Source organism: Delphinus delphis, chromosome X, assembly GCF_949987515.2.
Source record: "Delphinus delphis chromosome X, mDelDel1.2, whole genome shotgun sequence".
Classification (NCBI taxonomy): Eukaryota; Metazoa; Chordata; class Mammalia; order Artiodactyla; family Delphinidae; genus Delphinus; species Delphinus delphis.
Genome location: NC_082704.1, coordinates 113,831,256 through 113,851,599, shown reverse-complemented (window position 1 = coordinate 113,851,599; position 20,344 = coordinate 113,831,256). Strand labels below are relative to the sequence as shown.

The window sequence follows — 20,344 nt, the reverse complement described above, 5'->3', positions numbered from 1 at the left end:
CACAAGTATTTCAGTTCTTTTCATGTCTCTTTCTCCAATTGTTCTGTAAGAAGGTGATCATTTACTCACGTCAGCCCAGTGGTGTATCTAGAATTACATAACACCATTCAATCTTGTTTTCGCCCTAATTTTCATTTAAAACCTCGTTGTTCTTTTTGTTTTACATACCAGAAAAGCTGGCCATGAGGGCTTCCCTGGTGGCGCAGTGGTTGAGAGTCCGCCTGCCGATGCAGGGGACACGGGTTCGTGCCCCAGTCCGGGAAGATCCCACATGCCGTGGAGCGGCTGGGCCCGTGAGCCATGGCCGCTGAGCCTGCGCGTCCAGAGCCTGTGCTCCGCAGCGGGAGAGGCTACAACAGTGAGAGGCCCGCGTACCGCAAAAAAAAAAAAAAAAAAAAAAGCTGGCCATGAGAAGGTCAACTTTTGTACTCTTTCAGAGAGACCATCTTTAGCACGTTTGAGCACTACATTTGAGATGCACGTAAAAGGCTACTGAAGTAAGGAGTTAACTCATGGTATCTTTGAAGGAGGCGAAACCATCTAGAGCTCCAGGGTTTCTCAGCCTTGGCACTACCGGCATTTTGGGCCAGATCATTCTTTGGTGTGGGAGGCAGTCCAAAAGCATCATAGGACATTTAGCAGCATCCCACCTGATGCCACTGCCCCACTCCTATCCAGCTGGAACAAACAGAAATGTCTCCAGGCACTGCCAGATGTCCCCCAGGGGGCAAAATCACCACTGCCACATCCAGTTGAGAATCACTGAGCCACAACCAAATATGAAGGATAAAGGAAAATCAACTCCCCAAAGTACTGTGAATACAAATCAAAATCTGTAGAGAACTTTAATTCTCAGAATTTCAGATTTTAAAGATCCAGCCATAGAATGATACAATTTAACATCTAGCCAGATTCTTTTGCGAATGCAGAGAAGGATAAAGAGGCCTTTAAAAATCCTTCACGAAACTAAACACAGACCTAGGATACCCTGACTGAGCCAAAAATGTTTTGGTGGAAGATAAATCAGAACATATCAACGTAGGGGACTGCTTCCAACAAAGTGGGTTGGAGAAGCTGGGCATTGGGCTGCACCCCGCAGGCCTGCAAGCCCTATACTTGCCCAGCCTCAAGACCGAAGAGTCTACAGTCAGCGACAGAGATAGCAGTGGTTTGATAGATGGGGGATCTTACACATTTGAAGCAAGGTCCTGGAGCGACACCCCACGGCGTGCGGCAGACAGCAGCTGGCAGGATGGCGGGACATGGCAGGAGTCTTCGCTACCCAGGGAAGGGGCAGATTTACCAGTTATAGGGGAATTGACGTCAGGTGGGCTCATCAGTTACCAGGGAAACCAGCAGAGGGGCACGCCCCTCACGGCTCCTTTGATAAGCTATCAGGTGAAGATGTTCTGATCTAAAGATTAGAATAATCGCTAGCTCAGGTCGGGGCAGGAACGTAGCAAGGTCAGTCATGTGAGTAGGGTAGAGGTGAAGCAGGCACTGGTCCGGCAGGGGATGGACAGAGAGCATGAGAACAGCCATCTTGGGGGGCCTGATCATACACTGGGCTTCTGTAAATGAAGTCAAAATTCCAATTTCTCTTAAAATAGCTTGCAAGATATAATGCATAATTATGTAGCTCACATGCACAGTACTGTACAGACGTATTCATTTGTCTCACGCAGTGCACTGAAAAACTCTAGTGCACTGAAAAACAAGAGTTCGGATTAGGAAACAAAGGCACAATTGAACTTGCTATTCCATGAGTAAAAGAGAGAATATTGTAGAAAGAAAAGATGACAGAGTAATTCATCAACTGAAGGATATTTCCTGTTTTTCTAACAGACTAAGCAAAACATCAAGTTGCACTGAAAAAAAAAAAACATGGGAGGTAGGGGCTGGGGGCAGTGTTGCTCAACTAGTAAATAATATTCTGTTCTTCAAACAAGACAAACTCAAGAAAAATGTCAAAATGTCATTTTGGTCTTTATTTTTGGACATGTAGCATGTTTCCATAAATCAGTTTTACATGTGCTACTTTTTGGAACATCCAAAGAAATACAATATATTTTTCATAAATTCCTCATCACTGCAAGTTCACTTTCAAATAAATGTAAGTAGCAGGGCAGAACAATATGTTTCCACATATTGACCAGTGCAACAATGACAGTTACAATTTAGGTATTCAGGAAGCCTGAAAATTAAGATTTACTAGAACAAGCAAATTTACTTCCATTTGCTAAAGGGGAAAAAAAAAGGAAAATATGCAAATTACATGTTTCATGCAAGAACTTTAAATCCTATTTATTTTCCATCTGAACTAAATGGCAATTTAATAGACAATTCTGAAAAAAAAGCTAAGAAACAAAAATAACATACAAGAAAACACAGCAGTATGCCTTTAAAAATTGCTGAACAGAATAAATTAAACCAAATGTTACAGTTTCTTGCTTTATCATGAATATTGGCACTGTTTATTTCATATTTATATAAGTCAGTTTCTACGCATAAAAATCCCAGTAAGATTTAATGGTTTGGGTCAGTCTGTTTTTCTTTAACAAAAGAACCCCTAACTTCTAGATTTTAAAAACTGCACTCTTGCATTTGTGTTTTAGTACAAAACACAAATATATTTCTTATGTATCAGTGGCAACCAATTAGTAGGTATGTTAAGATACTTTTTCAAAAGAAGTTCTGTGAATGTTGTCATTAAAAAAAAAAATCCTGTACAGAATCGCAATACTGCCAGCATCTAACTAGCGCGCCCCCAGTGCCTCATTCTTGTGACTTCACGGTCCTTAATCACAAAAACTTATTCTAAGGAGTTCAAAGAATTAATAAGACACACCATGTGGATAACTGGGGGTTTAAAAACCCATGGCTATGGGCCACAACGATTACAGTTAACAACATCCATCCACAAAGAGACTGTGTTCCTAAAATTTTCAGACTCAATTGGCTATAAACAAAACATTCTGGGGTCAAGACTTCTGCACACTGACAATACTTATCAGGCATCAGCTAGGCCACAAGTGAAGGGAAGTGACTTCTATCAAAGGGACAGGGTAGCAGCTGATTTTGAGATGGCACACCTCGTACACTGCGCTCGGAAAACAAGAAGGCATTGACAGGACTCAATTATGCACTGCGAGATGTGGAGGGTTTCTCTGCACTATCATCGACAGTGGTATCGGTCCCTAGTATTTAAAAAGCAAAAAGTATTTTCATACACACAAGCGAAGATGAAGGCTCGACCTAGGAGAATGCATCCAACAGGATTAAAGAAGAACTGAGAGTACGCCGGCGATTTTTTCCCGGCATTAAAAGCATGAGCATTTTCGGCACGGCGGATATCTTAGCACTTCATGTCAAACCTGACTATGACGAAGTGAGCCATCTGACTGATCAACAAAGAGCGAATGCACCCCCCCACCCCCCACCCCCGGTCCTTACCGCAGGAAGCATCTAGTTCAACGTTCTATGCCTGGTAGGTGCTTAAAACATGCTGGTCGCTGACAGCCCATTTTACTCAAGAAACCTGCTGATCATATGGAACACTTACTGAGCATACCCAATAAAAGTTTAAGAACACGACTTAAGTGTCTAATAAATGTAGTATGAACACAACTTAAAACAGTTCACAGAGTTGTTGTACTTCCCTAAAGAAAACTTGTAAACATCTGGTGAATGTCTAATTAATGGTAGAACATTTAAAATTGGCCAAAAAATGCCCAGAAAACGTTTGGCCCTTCAGCACCCAAAGCTCCCAAAATATAACGTTAAAACATCTCTGCTAGAGGGATTTCAGTAGTCTGAAAAATTGCATACCTGAGTGGCTTCAATGTTCTCTCCTAAATTTTAAATAAGTGCAAGGAGTTTCTACACTCAGGAATTGCATAAGTGTTTATCTTTCCTCAAAATAAAACACGAATGATAAAGAGGTAGCATAACTTACTATTAACTTTACAAAGAAAAAAAGCAAGGTTATTTTCAATAGTCTTAATAGAACTATTACAAGTGTTTCAAATCTCACAATCCAGGCTTTCTTCTACCTGGTTTTAGATACCTCGTTGTTCTCGTCCACCTTTTTCCTGTAAGGATACTGATGAGTCCAGGCACCCTTTGGCCCTGTGGCATCTACTGCAACATCGATGATAGAATCCGGAGTCACCCATCTCAGGAAAATGAGGAAGAAAAAGCTGAATACAGCCAACAAAGCAAAAATGCAGCCTGTCAAGGGGCCACACTGAGAGATGAGTCTGTCCAGTCGTTTGTCCATCGATAACACAGCTTCTCCTGCCACTTGGTCGTACACCTGGCGGGAGAGAGCCGAGAATGAGCACCGTGAGCCACAATAAACAACGACCTGCACAGACCAGGAGTGCTTTAGAGATGTCAACAGAAGGCGCGTACATTTCACTGTTGTTACAGAAATGATGTGACGAATGAAACTGATTACACTACGTATTGCCATTTGAGACAACACTTATGGAGTGCCTATTCTGGACGAAACACTGGGGTATGTATACCGTGTGGTACAAAGATGAATCTACCACGGCTCCTGTCCCCTAGGGGATCCCCATCAATATTTAACCAACTATGAGAATTCCAAAGTCCTGAGACGCTGGAGCGGCTTTGCGGGCCACCTGTCGAGGCCATATTTACTTCAGCAGTGACTCCCCAAGCAGGGAGTAAGGACTGGCCCTTTAAGATTCCTTGACTCAACTACCATCAGAGAGTTAACAATCTAGTGTGCTTCTGGGTACAGAGAGGCTCCTCTTTCCACACCCAAGTGACGCCGTGTTGCTGAGCACAAACGGGGAGAATATACAGAGACATTTCACGGATTCCAAGTAAAAGGAGCAGAAAGAGATGGGGGAAATTTTGGTAGATAGTATAGGTCAAACAGTGGCAAACAAAATAAAGTTTACTGCTGAGCATTGGTAGTAGGTGGCTTGCTTTTTTAAAGTATTGCTAAGCACTAAACTCTGAAATATTAAAGAAAAAAACAAAGGTCCTTGAATATACTTATTTCAAACTCATAAAATGGGCCGGCATTCACGTTTTTTAACTGCATTTGGGCATTACCTGTGGTCACGCTCACGTTATCAGACCTGTAAACCATCTCCTTTTGAACTCAAGAAAGTTCTGACGTGCAGAGCAAGTTCTAAAGGTCAACGGCCTCTGAAAGGTACGGGCTGTTTTCATCTAGCTCCTCTACCCCGAGGACATTGGGAATACACTGTAGTCAGAATTATATGGAGCGGTATGCTGAGACTGGCGAATTATACATGAAAAAGTATGTTTCCAGCATGAATGCTGATTTAATTTCTTGATCAATTTTTCTAAATAGCAGTTAAACTAAGGAGTTGAAAGGGATCAAACATCCTGTGTGGAACAGGTAGAATTAAAAGAGCAACTACAAACTCACCCGTGCGTCCACCTTTATTTCTAAGTCAGTTAATTCATGATCTCAAGTGACAAAATAACAATTTGCTACTAGGGAGAGAATGACAGGGAGGACAATCCATTAGGGACAAGGATTAACGTCTTTTTCGGAATGTGTACTGTAAACTGCCAGGCTGTAAAACTGAAAACAATACAGACGTCCTACTGTTACTTTAAGCCTAAATAAAAGAAAATTCGTGGTTTTTAAAAAAACCCTAATGCACTCCTTTAACACAAGCTGACAAACTGTCACCGTAGTTCTCTGCCCCAAACTTATTATGTACAACAGCGCAAACTTCTGAGATTTACACGACATTGATCAAGAAGGTAAAGGCACAATTACAGAGATGTGGTCCTCAATCAGGGTGGGTTTCACTGAAAAAACCTGCCTAACCAAATATCCCTGCCCACCATTCCCATATCCCCTCTGCTCCTAAAGGGTCACTTTAGAATCCAGCAGTGGGCACAGGAAGATGAACCGGACAGAGCCCGAAAAGGCTCCCGGGGCGATTCTGCCACGCGCTCCCAGCAGGTAATCAGTGCTGCACCCCAACTTCCAAAGGAAAACAAGGAAATGTACTTAATTCATACGGGTGGCGCGACTGCAAAACTTCTAGAAAGTGGCTATCTCAGAGCTATTTCAGTCAAAACTGTTTGTTAGTTGAAACTTCTCATGTTTCAATGCAAACTGTGTATGACGATTTTTAGAGATAAAAAGAGTTTTGTTGCATTTCCATTCAAATCGGGGCTCACCTTACGTAGGGGAATTTACAATTTAAACCAAGCAAGAAAGCCTTTCTGCTTACTCGGCTCCATCTTGCTCTCTACTTTGGGCTAGAAACTAGTTGCTCCACTGAACACAAGGAGAGTATAAAGCACTACCTTCTCCACGCTCCCAACTGTCTTTCTGGGTCACAATTTCTAAGAAGCACAGCGTTTCCATCCAGCTTGCTATGTGATAATAAGAGGCAGGAGGTAGACGAAGTCATGAGAGGTACTTAAACAAAGGGCACAACTGAGTAGAATAAATGAAGTCCTGACCTCGAAATAAGGAAGCATTTCCTACAACTGTACTCTCCCACCTAAGGGCATTAACCTATTTCCTGCACCTGTCCTTTTACCAATTTTCTACTGCTGCTTTTTATTTGTGATCCTATTGCCAACATTTGTCACGTGCTTTTTGAATTCTAACTTACTATGTTCTCAATCAGCCCAAAGATGCAAAAATCCCTCTCCTGTAGAATAATCACAGCAGCTAGCAAAAGTGACACGGGAGTTTTAGGAAGTAGCCTGGATTAACTATTTGTAACTTATAAGTTGCCACAATCGGGCTAAGCAAAACCGTATATTTTCTAATAGACTTATATGCTTTAGAATTATAAAGAGCCTCAAGAAAATGTCTAAGAGTAGATCTTAATATTAGTTTTGCCTCTAATTGTTGTGACTTCTAGAAAATTTTGTAACTCCTGCATGCCCAGTTTAATGAAAGGTCTAGATACTGCATTACTGCTATTTTCAGATGTCAAATGCAATGATTTGACTAGAAACTTAGCCTAACATATACCAGAAGTAATACAGAATTCACTTCTTTTCACTTGGAAGAGACTTCATAAACTTAAGCAATAGAGCAGAAATGGTAAACCTATATAAAAGCAGCAAGTGTGTATGTGAAACATCAAGTAAGAATTCAAGACACAATCTTCAAATACCCTTCTCTTAGCATGTGACATACTTTTTCAGTTCTCTCCGCAACATTCCTCCAGGTGTAGAAAGTCTTTACGATGTTGTGGATATTTTCTGGAGGCGGCAATGCTCCTGACTTCAGTTGGGAAACAGCTTTTTCCAATCCCTCACACAAAGATTTTACAGAAGGCTCACATAAAATGATAAGATTTTCTGGAAGTACTTCAGGAATTCCACCAACCCTGGTACTTACAACCTTAAAAAGGAAAAAAGAACATGTGATCCTCCATAATTCATCTCTCAGGAAAATAAACAATACCAATTTAAAAAAATATTACAGACTGCATCTGATTATTTTTCAAAATACAAATACAGAGACCCCAACAGTGTAATAAGCCCTCAAAGCTTTTTACCTGTAAACCACAACTGGCTGCTTCCACAATTGCCATGCAGAATGCTTCAGTAAGGGAAGTATTAAGAAAGATATGTCCTTGAACTAAGACATTTCTGACATCTTTGTGTTCTAAGGCTCCCAAGAGACGCACTCTGATTTTTGAAACGAGAGAAAAAAGAGGGGAGTAAAAATCATGCTACAAAAGAAATACCATTTATAAGCCAAGTGTGCTACTCATATTATACTTAGAATCTTACTGCTTCTAATGTTTTCCATCTCCAAAGATTAATATCACCCAACTCTGATCTAAAAGGAAGTCATATAAAGCTGTTTGGTTAAAGCTTGTACAGCTAACATATTTCTAACTTTTGTCACACAGATCAAATTTCATCTTCTCCAAAATCAGTCTGCATTCAATGAAAATGTTAATACACTTTGATGAGTAAATGTTAAAGTGTCGTTTCTAAACAGGAAAATGTTCCTTTTAAATTGATGCCTCACATGCACACAGCTCACATGTTAACTAAGTTACCGAGGAAGAGAAATGTTCGAATCTGTACATGCAGAGCAATTTACATGATTTGGGCCGTGCTATTTAAATCACAACTCAGTATGGCTTGAGAATCTGCAAACGTTTCCAATCAAATAGCTGTTTTTTTGTGCATTCTCGGGTGCCCCAACCAGGGCCCCCTAAAGTCAGATAATGTTGGGCTAACAGAAAAAATAAAATTATGAATTCCTTAACTAGGGTTCCCCATTTTATATAATTTTTCTTAAATAGGCCTTGCATTACATTTTTATGTCAAGTACATGTAGGAGAAGCAGCCCACTTAATGCAGGCATGTAGCCAAAACCAATTTTAGGTAACTGATATTTTCTCACCCAAGACAATATGGAATCCATCAATACCTGTCATGGAGCTGGTATCTTTCCCGTACTTCTTCCAAAATGACTCTCTTTGGTCCCTCTCCTCCAATTATGAAATTTAAATTGGGATATTTCTGACAGAGTTCAGGTATTATACCACTAAGCAAATCGGTCCCTGAAAACATCAAGTTGAATGTTTGAGTTATCAATAATTAACCTTAAAAAAAATTTTATCAGAACTTCTGAGAATCCACTCACTTTGAAAAGTAATATTAGCTATGCCTCCCTTACTTAAGGAGAGAAACAAATTCTCTCAAACCTTTCCTGGAATGGTGGAATCGTTCAAACTGCCAGGGGTCCCCCAAGAGTTCTTGAGGATATATACACTGACACCCATGGGTACCTTCCACACACCCAGTTCGTGGACTATTCTGTTCCGTTTCAACATTGTGTTGTAGGTTATTCACCTGTGTTTACACACCTACTGCTAAAAAATGGCATTTGAGGTAGCTTACATTTCAGTTAAAACTTTCTGCAGAGCAGGAGAGCTGACTGGAGATCTGGGTCTCGACCCAGCCTTTTTATGAGCAAACTCTGATAATGGGACTTTCCTGATAAGAGAAAATGAACAGACCGACGTACCTGAAGTCCAAGGTCTCTTTCACCTACAAAATTCTACCAGCGTTATGATTCTACTTCCTACTATAGGAAAGGGCTAAGGAGCAAAATATGACTGCTGCCTCCATTGTGTTGAGAATGCAGTTTGTACAGAGGACTTTGCAGCGAACACTAGGGTATTAGCAAAATTTGTAAGAGTCCATCCAAATCTGCTACAGCCCACTTCCCCCGAATGACAGTGAATGAGGGTGGCAGGACTTCCACTGCCAGATCATTACAGTCTGCAGAACAAAAGGGTGCATCTTGGTCCTTTTTTTTCTTTTTAATGAAACTTTCTTATGTTTATACAACCTTAGGTAATATAAAGCAGCAAAATAAATCATGCCCTACTAGTCTGAAAGTAGCAATCCAAAGTGACAGTAGTGTTGATGTTTAAGAATTTAGCTCATTAACAAGTACAAATCATACACATTCAAAAGTAAATGTAAAATAAGCCAGTTAAAGAAATGCATACACATACATACACAAGAACTGCACTTCTATCAATCTTCCCAAATACAGGCAGATCAATTATTAAAAAGATGGTAGGAGAAATAATATATATAGGGTCATTTTTATTAAATAATTCCAAGTAGGATTTATTACGTAAACTCTGCTAGTATTTTCAAAATATGACTGCATTAGCAAACATAAATTCACATGTGGCTTTTTTTTGTTATTGTTTTTGCGGTACGCGGGCCTCTCACTGTTGTGGCCTCTCCCGTTGCTGAGCACAGGCTCCAGACGCGCAGGCTCAGCAGCCATGGCTCACGGGCCTAGCCGCTCCGAGGCATGTGGGATCTTCCCGGACCGGGGCACGAACCCACGTCCCCTGCACCGGCAGGCGAATTCTCAAACACTGCACCACCAGGGAAGCCCCACATGTGGCTTTTCTGAATTATGAAAGCTTCTCATTAAAATCTTACCTATCTTTGTTTCAAGTTTATTACCAAGTCCATCAACTGGATTTTTAGATAAACCAGAAGGTGTCTTAATGACTTTTAACAAGTTACCTCGTATAATTGTTTCCTTCCCCTCCCTCCTTGCCCTCTCTCCCTTCTAATACAAAGGTTAAGAATCCATTCTTTAAATGAAAAAAGCCCAAAACCCCACATCTAGAGCAATAATCATAATTAGTAACAATAGCTACAATTACTGAGGGCTTACTATACCAGGCGGTGGGCTTTAAATGCATTGTTGTTTAATTCTGACAAGTACTTTAAAAGAAATGGAAACGATTAATATTATCAACGATCTATATTATTATTCTAAGAATAAAGGTTTTTTCCCCATAATAAGAAATGTTCTCGTGCCTCTAGCAAGCGTCCAACACAATGAAACATACCAAAGGACTTTCAATTGCCATATTCTCACAAAATGGACAAGAAAAGCTCTGATCTGAAGTGCTTCTAAAGCACAGTCTAATAGAATCTTCTGAATCTATACCTAGGATAATGGTGGCTGGGCTGAGGGTGGAGGGAACAGGAGACCTTAACTGCAGAAGAGCTCAACTCAGGCTTGTCATCTCTGTTACTTACTGTGTAACCTGGGTGAGTTACTTACCCCCTCTGAGACTCAGTTTCTTTGTCTGTTACATGCAGATAACATCTACCCTACAGTTGCTGGGAGGGTCAAGTTAGGTACTGTATCATGTACAGGCTTTATCAACTGCAGAATATAAATGTAAGTCATCATTAGCACTAGAGCAGAAGTGGGGCATGTCTGCACATGCACGTGAGCACTACTAAACCCTGCCTGAGAGCAAAACAGGCTCAATGGAAGAGGGAAGAGGCCAGGGATCCTGGGTAATAGGACTTCTGATTTATTCTCTCTTACTTAATATGTTCCAGTGGCCTTTGATATCTGGTCCAAATGAACACCTCCTAAAGAAATTAATTTATTAATAATTAATGGACCATTAATACAACTACTCACGTTTGAACTACAGATGTGGCCATTCCTTCTCAGAATGTTACTTTTTGCACAGTGCCTGACATACGGAAAGGGTTTGATAAATATTTGTTAAATGACTGAACTGAGAACAGGAAAGGCTGTACCTTCACTCTTTGGTGGTTAGCTCAGCTGGTTAAAATACCATAGTTAGTGAAGTAAAGGTAAAGGTTCAATCTTTGAACAGGTAAGTTAATTTTGCTCTGATCCTTGACCATGCACGCATCATATGCTTTCTCAGCTAGCTATCTCACAAAGGTATATTATTTGGTGAAAAAACAAAATAGGCACATTTCTTAAGTTACAACAAACACATTACCAATATCCCAAGAGGGCTTCAGAACACAGAATGCTGCTCCATTCACATCTTCTTCAAGTAAGGAATGGAAGCATTTCATTGCCTTCACCCCCAAAAACGCAGTTCAGTAGAAGTTTTCTCACCAACCTCCGCTTAGTGGATCACTGCATGGACCAAGGCTCTCCATTCCAAAGGTAAAACATCGTGGCCAAGGCCCACATCTGGATTTTAGGCCACTCCCTAGTACACTGGGACACTTCTGATCCCACCGCTGAGCTTCATGCTTACCAAGAATCAGCTGCATTTGTCCACAAATCTGTCTGATGCCTATTTTATTATATTTGTTACAGTATTTAAATAGCACAAAAATGGACAAAATGAGTTTCTGTGGAACTAAGCTGAACGGTTTGAAAAATTCAATAAAGACACAGTAAAAAAAAAAAACCTTGTCAGATTAGGGGATATCCTGAACCACTGTATAAGGTCAAAAACAAATGAAAAATCCAGAAGTACATGACTTCATGTGCCTTTAGGTTCTCACCACATTTAAGAGACCCAAACTGGCAACTGTAAGTTATACTTTTTAAAGGTGACTGTGCAAGAAGGAAGATGCAGCTCAAATCAGTGGACCAGTACTCTTAAGCCTGCAGGCCTAAACCAAATTATTGGTGATTCAGTGCATGGTAATAATATTTTGAGTAAATTAAAATATTTTAAAGGGGGACGTTTACGTATTATCTTTTTAACAATTCCCCACTTTTAGTGACAATTTTGATTGCTGGACAGGTTTTCAAATACCATCCAGAAAACCATTTATGTTTTGAATAACTGGACTGCTTCAGACTTTTAGTCAGCAAGGCTCTACAAATTCTACTGTGGCATCCATAAAGTGCTGCAGAGGCACTAAAACAATCCTCCTTGTGCACAGCAGACACATACCGAGTACAAATTGGGCTAAGTACTGTACAGGAACCATCACTGAACCTCACAAGATTACCAATGTTGCCCAAATCACACAATAGAAAAAAATTGAGACTCGGAGATGTCAAGTAGCTTGTCTTTGATCACACAGGAGGATGGAGCCAGGATCAGACTCTGGGCTATCTGACCCCCCTTTAGCACTTACGTGCCAATTCATCATTAACGTCTTATCTACGATTAAAGGAAATAAGCAAGCTACAAAACAGTAACGTGCAGAACAAGCTCACTGACTTTGAGTGTATGCATAAAAACGACAGGAAAGCTATAAATCAAACGTTCATTAGGGTCATCCCTGAATAATACAGTTACAGCTGATTTTAGTTTTCACCCTTGCGATTTTCTTAGTTTTCAAAATATCTGCAATGAAAAGAAAGGGTTATGTGATGGTCTGGGCCCTGTACTTGCTACTGCATGTGTACAGAAATTTTTAAAAGACCTGACCTATTAAACAACATCAGGTTATTGTTTTTCCTTTTAAATAACTATGAAAACATCGGGGGGGTGGGGTGGGGGGGGCTGGGGCTGCGGATAGCATTTACCACTGTTCCAGAAATTTCTCCTTTAAGATGTATAAAACGTTATTAGACCCTTCTTTGCTGTATTTAACGCAGAAGTTGTTATGAAACCATAAAACAAAACAAAAAGCCCAACAGTCATTATAACACAAATACTCAACAGCTTTCTGCAAGGAAAGAAAGGCTGTGCAGTGCATTTGTAGCTATCATTTCATTACCTTTTCTGTAAACAAGTCTGCTGACAACAACAACAGTTATTACACTATCATGCCTCCTAAATGGGTCTGGAGTGAAGTCAGTAGGATCTACAGCATTAGGAATGACGGACACTATTTCAGGATTCAGTGCTGCTCTTAGCACAGTGTTTTCCTTACTAGTGTAAGAGACACAAATTATGTGGTTTGTGTCACAAAGAGACACAGTTAGAAGCTTGTTTGTAAGCACCGAGCTGACATCAGCAAATCCAAAAAGGGAATGGTCCGTGAAGACTGTCTGGAGGCCCATTGTCTTGGCGTGGAAGAGGGCATCATGGGCCATGGCGGAAAAGGAACTATGTGAATGGATTATCGTGACTCTCTCCCGAACAAATATGTACCTGAGCAATGGCAGACTGTGAAAGAGGGTCGTGGCTGTAGATTGGTTGTACATGACTTTCAGAGGCAAGTAATAGACTTTGAGGCCATTAGTGAGGTAACGGATGCCTTTGCGATTTCCATAAGCATGGGTGACAATTATGACCTTGTGCCCTCTTTCAATCAGGCACTGAGAGAGCTGGTAAATGTGGCCTTCCACGCCTCCCATATTTGGGTAGAAAAAGTCCGACACCATGCATATATTATGGGTACAGGTTCTACACGTGGAAAGACGTCCAGGGCTGACATGGGAGAGTGAAGCTGAGGGACGCTGGCCATGCCCACCTCCTCCTCTACAGGCCATGCTGAGATGGTTTAGGCATTAGTCCTTAGAGCAACCCAGTTAAGATATGTGTCCTCTAGTACCTGAAAGAGAGAGTAAACAAGGATCTAAGCTCAGAGACAAAATACATTCCACACTCCAAATCCAGACATAAATATTCTTTTAATGTTAATCTGTTAGCTTTTCCCCTAGAAATAAAACAAAGCGTATGATGAATTCATGCATTTGACAGCATTTACTTGCTTAGTACTTACTGTGTGTCATACAACAAAACTAGACTCTGCATGTCCTTATATCTTAATTTTGCTCTAAAAATACTGTTACACATAATCTTAAACAATGTTTGTCACACCAAAGTATAGAATACTTTGCCAGGTTAACAAACCAGTTCATTCACATAATAAAACATATGGATCTTGACAGAAAAGGTTTGCTAACCCCACTTTAGAGTTTAGCCATTGACTCAATGAATCTCATCAAGTTCGCTAGCATTAAGTCTGTGGTTTACACTAAAATATACCTGGAGTTAGAACTGTCTTTTGAGAGCAGCTTTTTAAAGTGTCACCTGTAGCACATGCCACACACCTTATTTTCTCCTTCCCTGTTCAACAATGGTGATAATCAAACCATTCCCCTCATTTTCTTAAACTTTCAGTTATGTATATCTTCCCTCCATGAGTATCCCTCCCTTCAGTTTGGAATCGAAAGATAAAAACTAAACTAGAGACGGGCTGGATCTGGGGCCATTTTATACCTCTAAAGTAGGAAATGTTCAGCTCAGGGGTCCCCGAGATCATCAGCGCAAAAATCATCAACTCAATATTCAGTATGATTACAGATTCTTAGACATTTAAAGCTAAAGAGAATCTTGGAAAGTGAGTGAAACTCCTTCTCAGCTTCACAAATGAGATTTCCATGCCTCCAGAAACTCAACTATACAATGGGAAGCCATCCTAAAGGTCTGAGTTTCTGATGTCACCGCAAACTCAGAAAATGCAAAGTAACAGCTTGTGCAAAGTCTATTCTCTCCAACAAAGTCATGTTTATTTTAAATATTGTCTCAGAAATACTCAATGACTGTTTGTTGAGCTGAATTTGCTAACTACAATTCAATATTACCAAATCATAAGATTCTTCAAGTCTGTACTTTTAAGTGGCTTCACGAACATTTTCTTACTGTGGTTTGTCACCTAAACCCGAATTGCCAGTTCCATTCAATTTTAAAAGATGAATGGTAACGAAAACAGTGAGTAAAGCACCAAATGAAATCATTTAAAGTTCTGTCATTAGCCTGCAATGTTCTGTGAGAAATGTGCCTATCACGGTTATCACGCCTAACACTTTCATAAGGGCACAATCACAGAATCTTAAAATTTTAAAGTTGAAGAAAGGCTTGGAGATCTAGTGAATACCTCTCTCATTTTACGAATGAGAAACCAGACAAGTTGAGCGATCGGTCCAAGGTCCCCACCCAGCCACTTGAGCGGCAAATGCGAGACGGCCGTAAAGTCCACGGTCAACAAGTTCCTAGACAGTTATTATCAGCAGAGACTCCAGAGAAGCCTTAGGGTGACCCGGCGGGGGCTTGGGGTCAAAAGGACGGTGCTTCCACCCACCCGCCGAGCGCCGTTCCAGCTTCACTCGCTGAGGGGTCGCTGGGGAGCGCCAGGGCCAAGGAAGGGATGACCCCGCTCAGTCAGCGACCCCGGCGCAGTCAGGCGGGGTCTCGCCAGGCCCAAAGGGAGGAAAACGGCCAAAGAGCGAGCAGGAGGTCGAGGCCGGGAGTCCCAGAGCCGTTCGCCCCGCCCGCCTTAGCCGACGCGGAACCGGCTACAGCTCGGCGGCCCCAGCGCTCCCTCAGCCCCACTCGACTCCGGAGACCCTCGACCCCGACCTCCGACCCTCAAGCCGGCTCGGCTTCGCCCCCTGCATCATCGGCCACGCTCCCCTGAGGGCAGCTCAGTCCCATCTGGAAGCGGCAAGGAGTACCAGCGCGGGAAGCTCAGACACGCACTTACCAGCGAGTCCCATGGCCGCCAGTGTCCGGACCTCCCGCGGCTGCAGCCGGAGTCCCGCCCCGCTGCCCCGAAGCACCAATCAGGGGCGTCCGCGCCCGAGCGCCGCGCCCCCGGAACAGCCAATCACAAAGAGGCGCTGGGGTCACATGCAGGAGTGACGCTCGGTCCCCACCCTTCAGCGCGGGGTGTAACGTCAGCGGGCGCCTGCACAGTTGCCACTATGTTCCGGAAGACTTGTTTTCTCTGTATTGAAAGCACTAATCCTCGGTTTAACCTTTTATATGAATTCTGAATATTGAGATTCTCTAAAAATCGGCCTTGGGCTCTTGTTACACAAGCAGCCCACCGGGACCCTTCGACGGGGTAAAACCGGTACTCCCAGCGTGCCTCGCAGCAACTCTTTGGCGCTCCTGGGAGTTGTAGTCCCGTGGCCTTCGGAGGAGAATCCGAACTTAGAAAACTCACTCCCAGGATGCACCGCACTTCTAAACGCGGGTCTTGCGGACCGTCGGGTGGGTTCGCGCCTTGGTTGTCTAGGTACAGCGTCTCTTTTCTGGAAGCTTGTTCTCTGGCTTCCAATTGGAGAGACTTTTGGCTGGGAAGGCCACAGAAAGCTGGGGTCATGGTGGGGTTTTGTTTGTTATTTATTATCTGTGCCACAGCAGACCTGCCAGTTTCTTACCATTCTGGTAGGATTGCTTGATGTAGTAAATAAAATACACAAATAAAAAGTCAAGTCAAAGTTTTTAGTAATTTGAATTTCAAATAAATATTTTTTAATATGTGTGTCCCAAATATTGGGGTCTTTACTAAAAAAATATTCGTTGTTTATCTGAAATTCAGATTTAACTGGGCACGTTTCATTCTACCTGGCAACCCTCCACTCTGGAGGAAAAAAACCTGAGGTCTGACCTGAAATATCAACTCCCATTCAAACTGGTTCAGCTGGCTATGGCGGTGCTTGGCCAAGAGGCTAATGAATCACTGGAAGTGGTCTGATGGTCATCCAGCCCTCACAGTGGGTACACAGGGTTCCCCAGCCGAGCAAATGCCTTCCTGAGCGCCATCACCACCATCGTTGCCAGCACCCATCTTAAGCTTGTAGAAAGCCTGTTCATCCCTGAAGATTTCGGCTCCTTTCTGATGCCCTACCCGAACTTCCAGAGAGAATTAAATCCTCCCTCTTTTGTATTTTGACAGCACTTTGGCCATATGCTGGTATAGCATTTATCAGGTGATATTCAATTTGTTTGCCTGTTCCCCCTCACACCCCCTCCCCCGCCTTCTTCCTCAACCTGATCCTTGGAGACTTGTGTTTTCTTGGGATCTCACATGGACTGCTTTCTGAAAATTGGCATTTGTATTTGCTTGTTAAATGTCTGCCTTCCCAACCAGGGAGTAAGCAGAAGCAGGGTCTGTTCCTGGTACTAGACACTGAATACGTTTTAGCTGTATTAATGCCCGTGCTCCGCAACGGGAGAGGCCACAACAGTGAGAGGCCCATGTACCACCAAAAAAATAATAATAATAAAATAAAATAAAACTAGATATCACCTTCCCTTGAAATTCAACTCTTTGCAAATTCATACGTAAATTAGCTCCTGGATAATTTTGGAGTGGGAAGGCAATGAATTTGTATGGAGAACCCACTATCTATATATATACAAGGCACAAGGCAGGGGAAAACTGGCATGAGCTTTACCAGCAAGGAAACAAGGCAAAGTTAAGGCATATGTAAATATCTATGATAAAAGGTAGGAAGCGATAAATGTCACAAAAGAAATACAAGAAAAATACTGGGAGTTCAGAGGGAAAGAGTATTTCTGGCTGCCAGCATTTAGCTCCTGGAAGTAAAGAGTGCTCATGCAACTGCTGGGAGCAAGATTATTCCAAGAACAACGTGACCGGGGTACAGAGACAGATGCTGACTGTCCAGTGAATGCTGTTGTGCAATTTCACAGCGGGAGAGAAGGGGAAGGGTTCAGATAGGAGAAGGGCGGTATTTCCAGGGAAGGTTGGAGAAAACTGATAGAGGATCTTACTATGGAAAATGGATTTGATGCTGAGCCAGACTTCCAGCCAAGATGACATTTTCATTTAATATTTTGAGATTCCTCTCTTCTCATTGTGCTTCAAAAAGAAAAACAAGAGACATAAATGAGAAAATTCATGTTATAGCTGTGATTAAGATCCTAAATATTTCCATGTATCAGAAACAGAACCAAAGTGCAAAACGGTGATCAGAACCAAGCCACACAGGTCCTGTACTCTGTATGTGGAAGCAGGAAGACACTGACGAGGGTTCAGCTCTTGTAAAACAATAGAGACTAAAAGGTCTCCATGTGTGGCTAGAGACAGGAACCAACCCTGTGGGAGACTGTTACATGGTGGCCTTCAATGAACCATTTTCCTATGTTCACACCGTTGTCTAATCCCTTCCCACATCAACTCTAGGCTTGGCCACGTGACTCACTTGGCCAATGGGACATCAGTAAATGAGATACAGCAGAAGCTTAATATGTGCTTATGCACTGAGGCATGTCCTGTTGGAAGCTCTCCTCTTGAAAGCCAGTGGCTATGCTGTGAAGAAACTCAGGCAAGATACTGAATGATGAAAAGCCACCTGGAGAGAAGCCCTGGAGAATAAGAGTTCGTCTTGGGCATTCCAGTGGCAGATGAGTTCCCATTCACTGGTCACAGAATCAATACTTCACTATTAACTAAATAATTATTTATTAGGCACCCACTACATGCCAAGACATTGTTCCCACTCTGAGGATTATGAGTAAATGAGACGAAGTCCAGCTCTTGTTGAGCAAATGACCAAATCCATTAAGCTCACAATTTTCACCCAACTCTTCCTTTCCTTAAAAGTCTTAAAATGGATTATTTGTGTCATCTCCTTTATCAAGTATCTCAGGCAGTATTTTAATCTCATCCAACTCTGACCATTATACCATCCAATCTGTTTCCACCTCCAAAGGGTCTCCCACCACGCTGCTGTAGTCACAGATTTATGATCTGTGCTGTCCTATTAATGCATTTTCTGGCCTTGTGGCTTAGATAATCAGGGACATCATGCATCGCTGGCATTTATCGTGTTTCCTTTAAGCTCTCGGGGCTTTCTCACATATTTTTATTTTGCAACACAATTTTGTGGGTTGAAAAATTGCAGCTCACGTTCCAAAGCTATTAGTATGACAAATATTCCTGTACGATGACCAGTGAACTCTAACAAGGCAATAGGCCAGTTCCGCCACCTCCACCCTAAGGACCCGCTCCATCCCAGCCGAGACCTAGCCTCAGGGAATCCAAGTCCAAGTCTCCTGGTGCTTGGAGATGGTTGGGGAGAAAACAGGGGGCCAGGTTTTGGAAGTGGAAAGCCGGATCTCGTATAGTTTTGTCCAGAGTTCCCTATAACATCTCCATCTAAATGGCAATTGGGAAGCCAGAGCCACTAACCAAAATGTGGTTTGAGTTGGTTTTAGGGCAGATCCAGGAATCCAGTATAAGCCAAGAATTTTGCTCACAGTCATGCTTCTCTTTTGGCGGATAATCCCTTTAATATGTAAAGTACATTGTATTTTTCAAATTGTTTTCATTTATGGAGTGAAATTAACAACTCTGAGATACAGGGAGATGAGATTATCATTCATGCCTTTAGCAGGAGAGGAAGGGAAGGCACCATGAGGTGGCTTGGCCTCATAATGCAATTAAGTGGCAGAGCCTGTCCTTCAACTCAACTCTTTTCTCCTTGTCTGGGATTCGACCTCTCTTTTTAACCAATCAAGATGAGCAAAGTGACTCTAATTGAGCAGTGTCCCTTGGACCGTCTGCTGCCCCAGCTCTCAAGGGAATTTAACCAAATACTATTGAGGAGGAGAGAGTGGTAGAAACTGAATGAAGGGACAGAGCGAGAAGCTGAATGCTAATACATTTAAGAAACTAAGTTACCTGTGAGCCCTTTCAGAAGCCTGAGAATCAAACAGTACAACTAGAAGAAAGAAGGCCCATTGACATAAAGGTCATAAAGTGAGGACAAAAGGGACAGTGACAGGACAGGAGTGACTGGGCCAACACCAGTAAATGATGAGGCCATGGTAATGGCTGCACTGTGGGGACTGGTCCCAGGCAAGGTCAAGATCAGCTGTGTCCCCAGGGTAGGGGCTGAGAGCTAAGGCAAGGAAGGAAGGAAGGAAGCAGAGGGCCCAGAGCCACAGCCTCCGAGAGAACTTCAGCAAAGGACGGGAGAACCTGGGAACTGCTTAGGAACCCTGAGAGAGGAAGGGCAGGGATTTGGGACAGGATCCAACCATTCTACCACTCGGCTCTAGGAGAAACAATACAGTTTTTTGCTATGTTTATCATTCTTTATCTCCTTATTATTGTACTGCTCCAGATGGTCTGGCCTGAGAAACTTGGGTTACACAAGTTTGATCAGGACACAGTTCCAATCGCAAAGAGGTCACAGAGTAGTGGGGAGATAACGTGAACATAACTATTTACAAAAGTGTGCAATAAATGTAATAGATTATGTGTGTATCTATCATCTATCTACCTACCTACCTACCTACCTACCTATCTATGCAAGATGCTTGGGAGAGCATCAATTTTTAAG

The 20,344-nt window shown here is 42.2% G+C and overlaps 1 protein-coding gene across 1 annotated transcript; it reads right to left on the bottom strand.

Moving 5' to 3' along the window:
- Nucleotides 1-1,966: 1,966 nt before the first annotated feature.
- Nucleotides 1,967-15,761, bottom strand: PIGA (phosphatidylinositol glycan anchor biosynthesis class A). Its single transcript, XM_060002774.2, has 6 exons — nt 15,727-15,761; nt 13,012-13,791; nt 8,435-8,567; nt 7,545-7,677; nt 7,181-7,387; nt 1,967-4,315 (listed from the first exon to the last, which is right to left on the bottom strand). The coding sequence occupies exons 2-6, from the start codon at nt 13,727-13,729 to the stop codon at nt 4,049-4,051; spliced, it is 1,458 nt and encodes a 485-aa protein (XP_059858757.2). The 5' UTR covers nt 13,730-13,791; nt 15,727-15,761; the 3' UTR covers nt 1,967-4,048.
- Nucleotides 15,762-20,344: the final 4,583 nt, after the last annotated feature.

What these genes read in the sequence shown, in the direction of transcription:
- PIGA (XM_060002774.2), bottom strand. Translation starts at nt 13,729, where the DNA reads ATGGCCTGTAGAGGAGGAGGTGGGCATGGCCAGCGTCCCTCAGCTTCA. An exon ending in CAGACTTGTTTACAGAAAAG is followed by an intron (nt 8,568 to 13,011) that starts GTAATGAAATGA and finishes TGATGTTTTCAG; the next exon opens with GGACCGATTTGCTTAGTGGT. An exon ending in CAGCCAGTTGTGGTTTACAG is followed by an intron (nt 7,388 to 7,544) that starts GTAAAAAGCTTT and finishes TTCCTTTTTAAG; the next exon opens with GTTGTAAGTACCAGGGTTGG.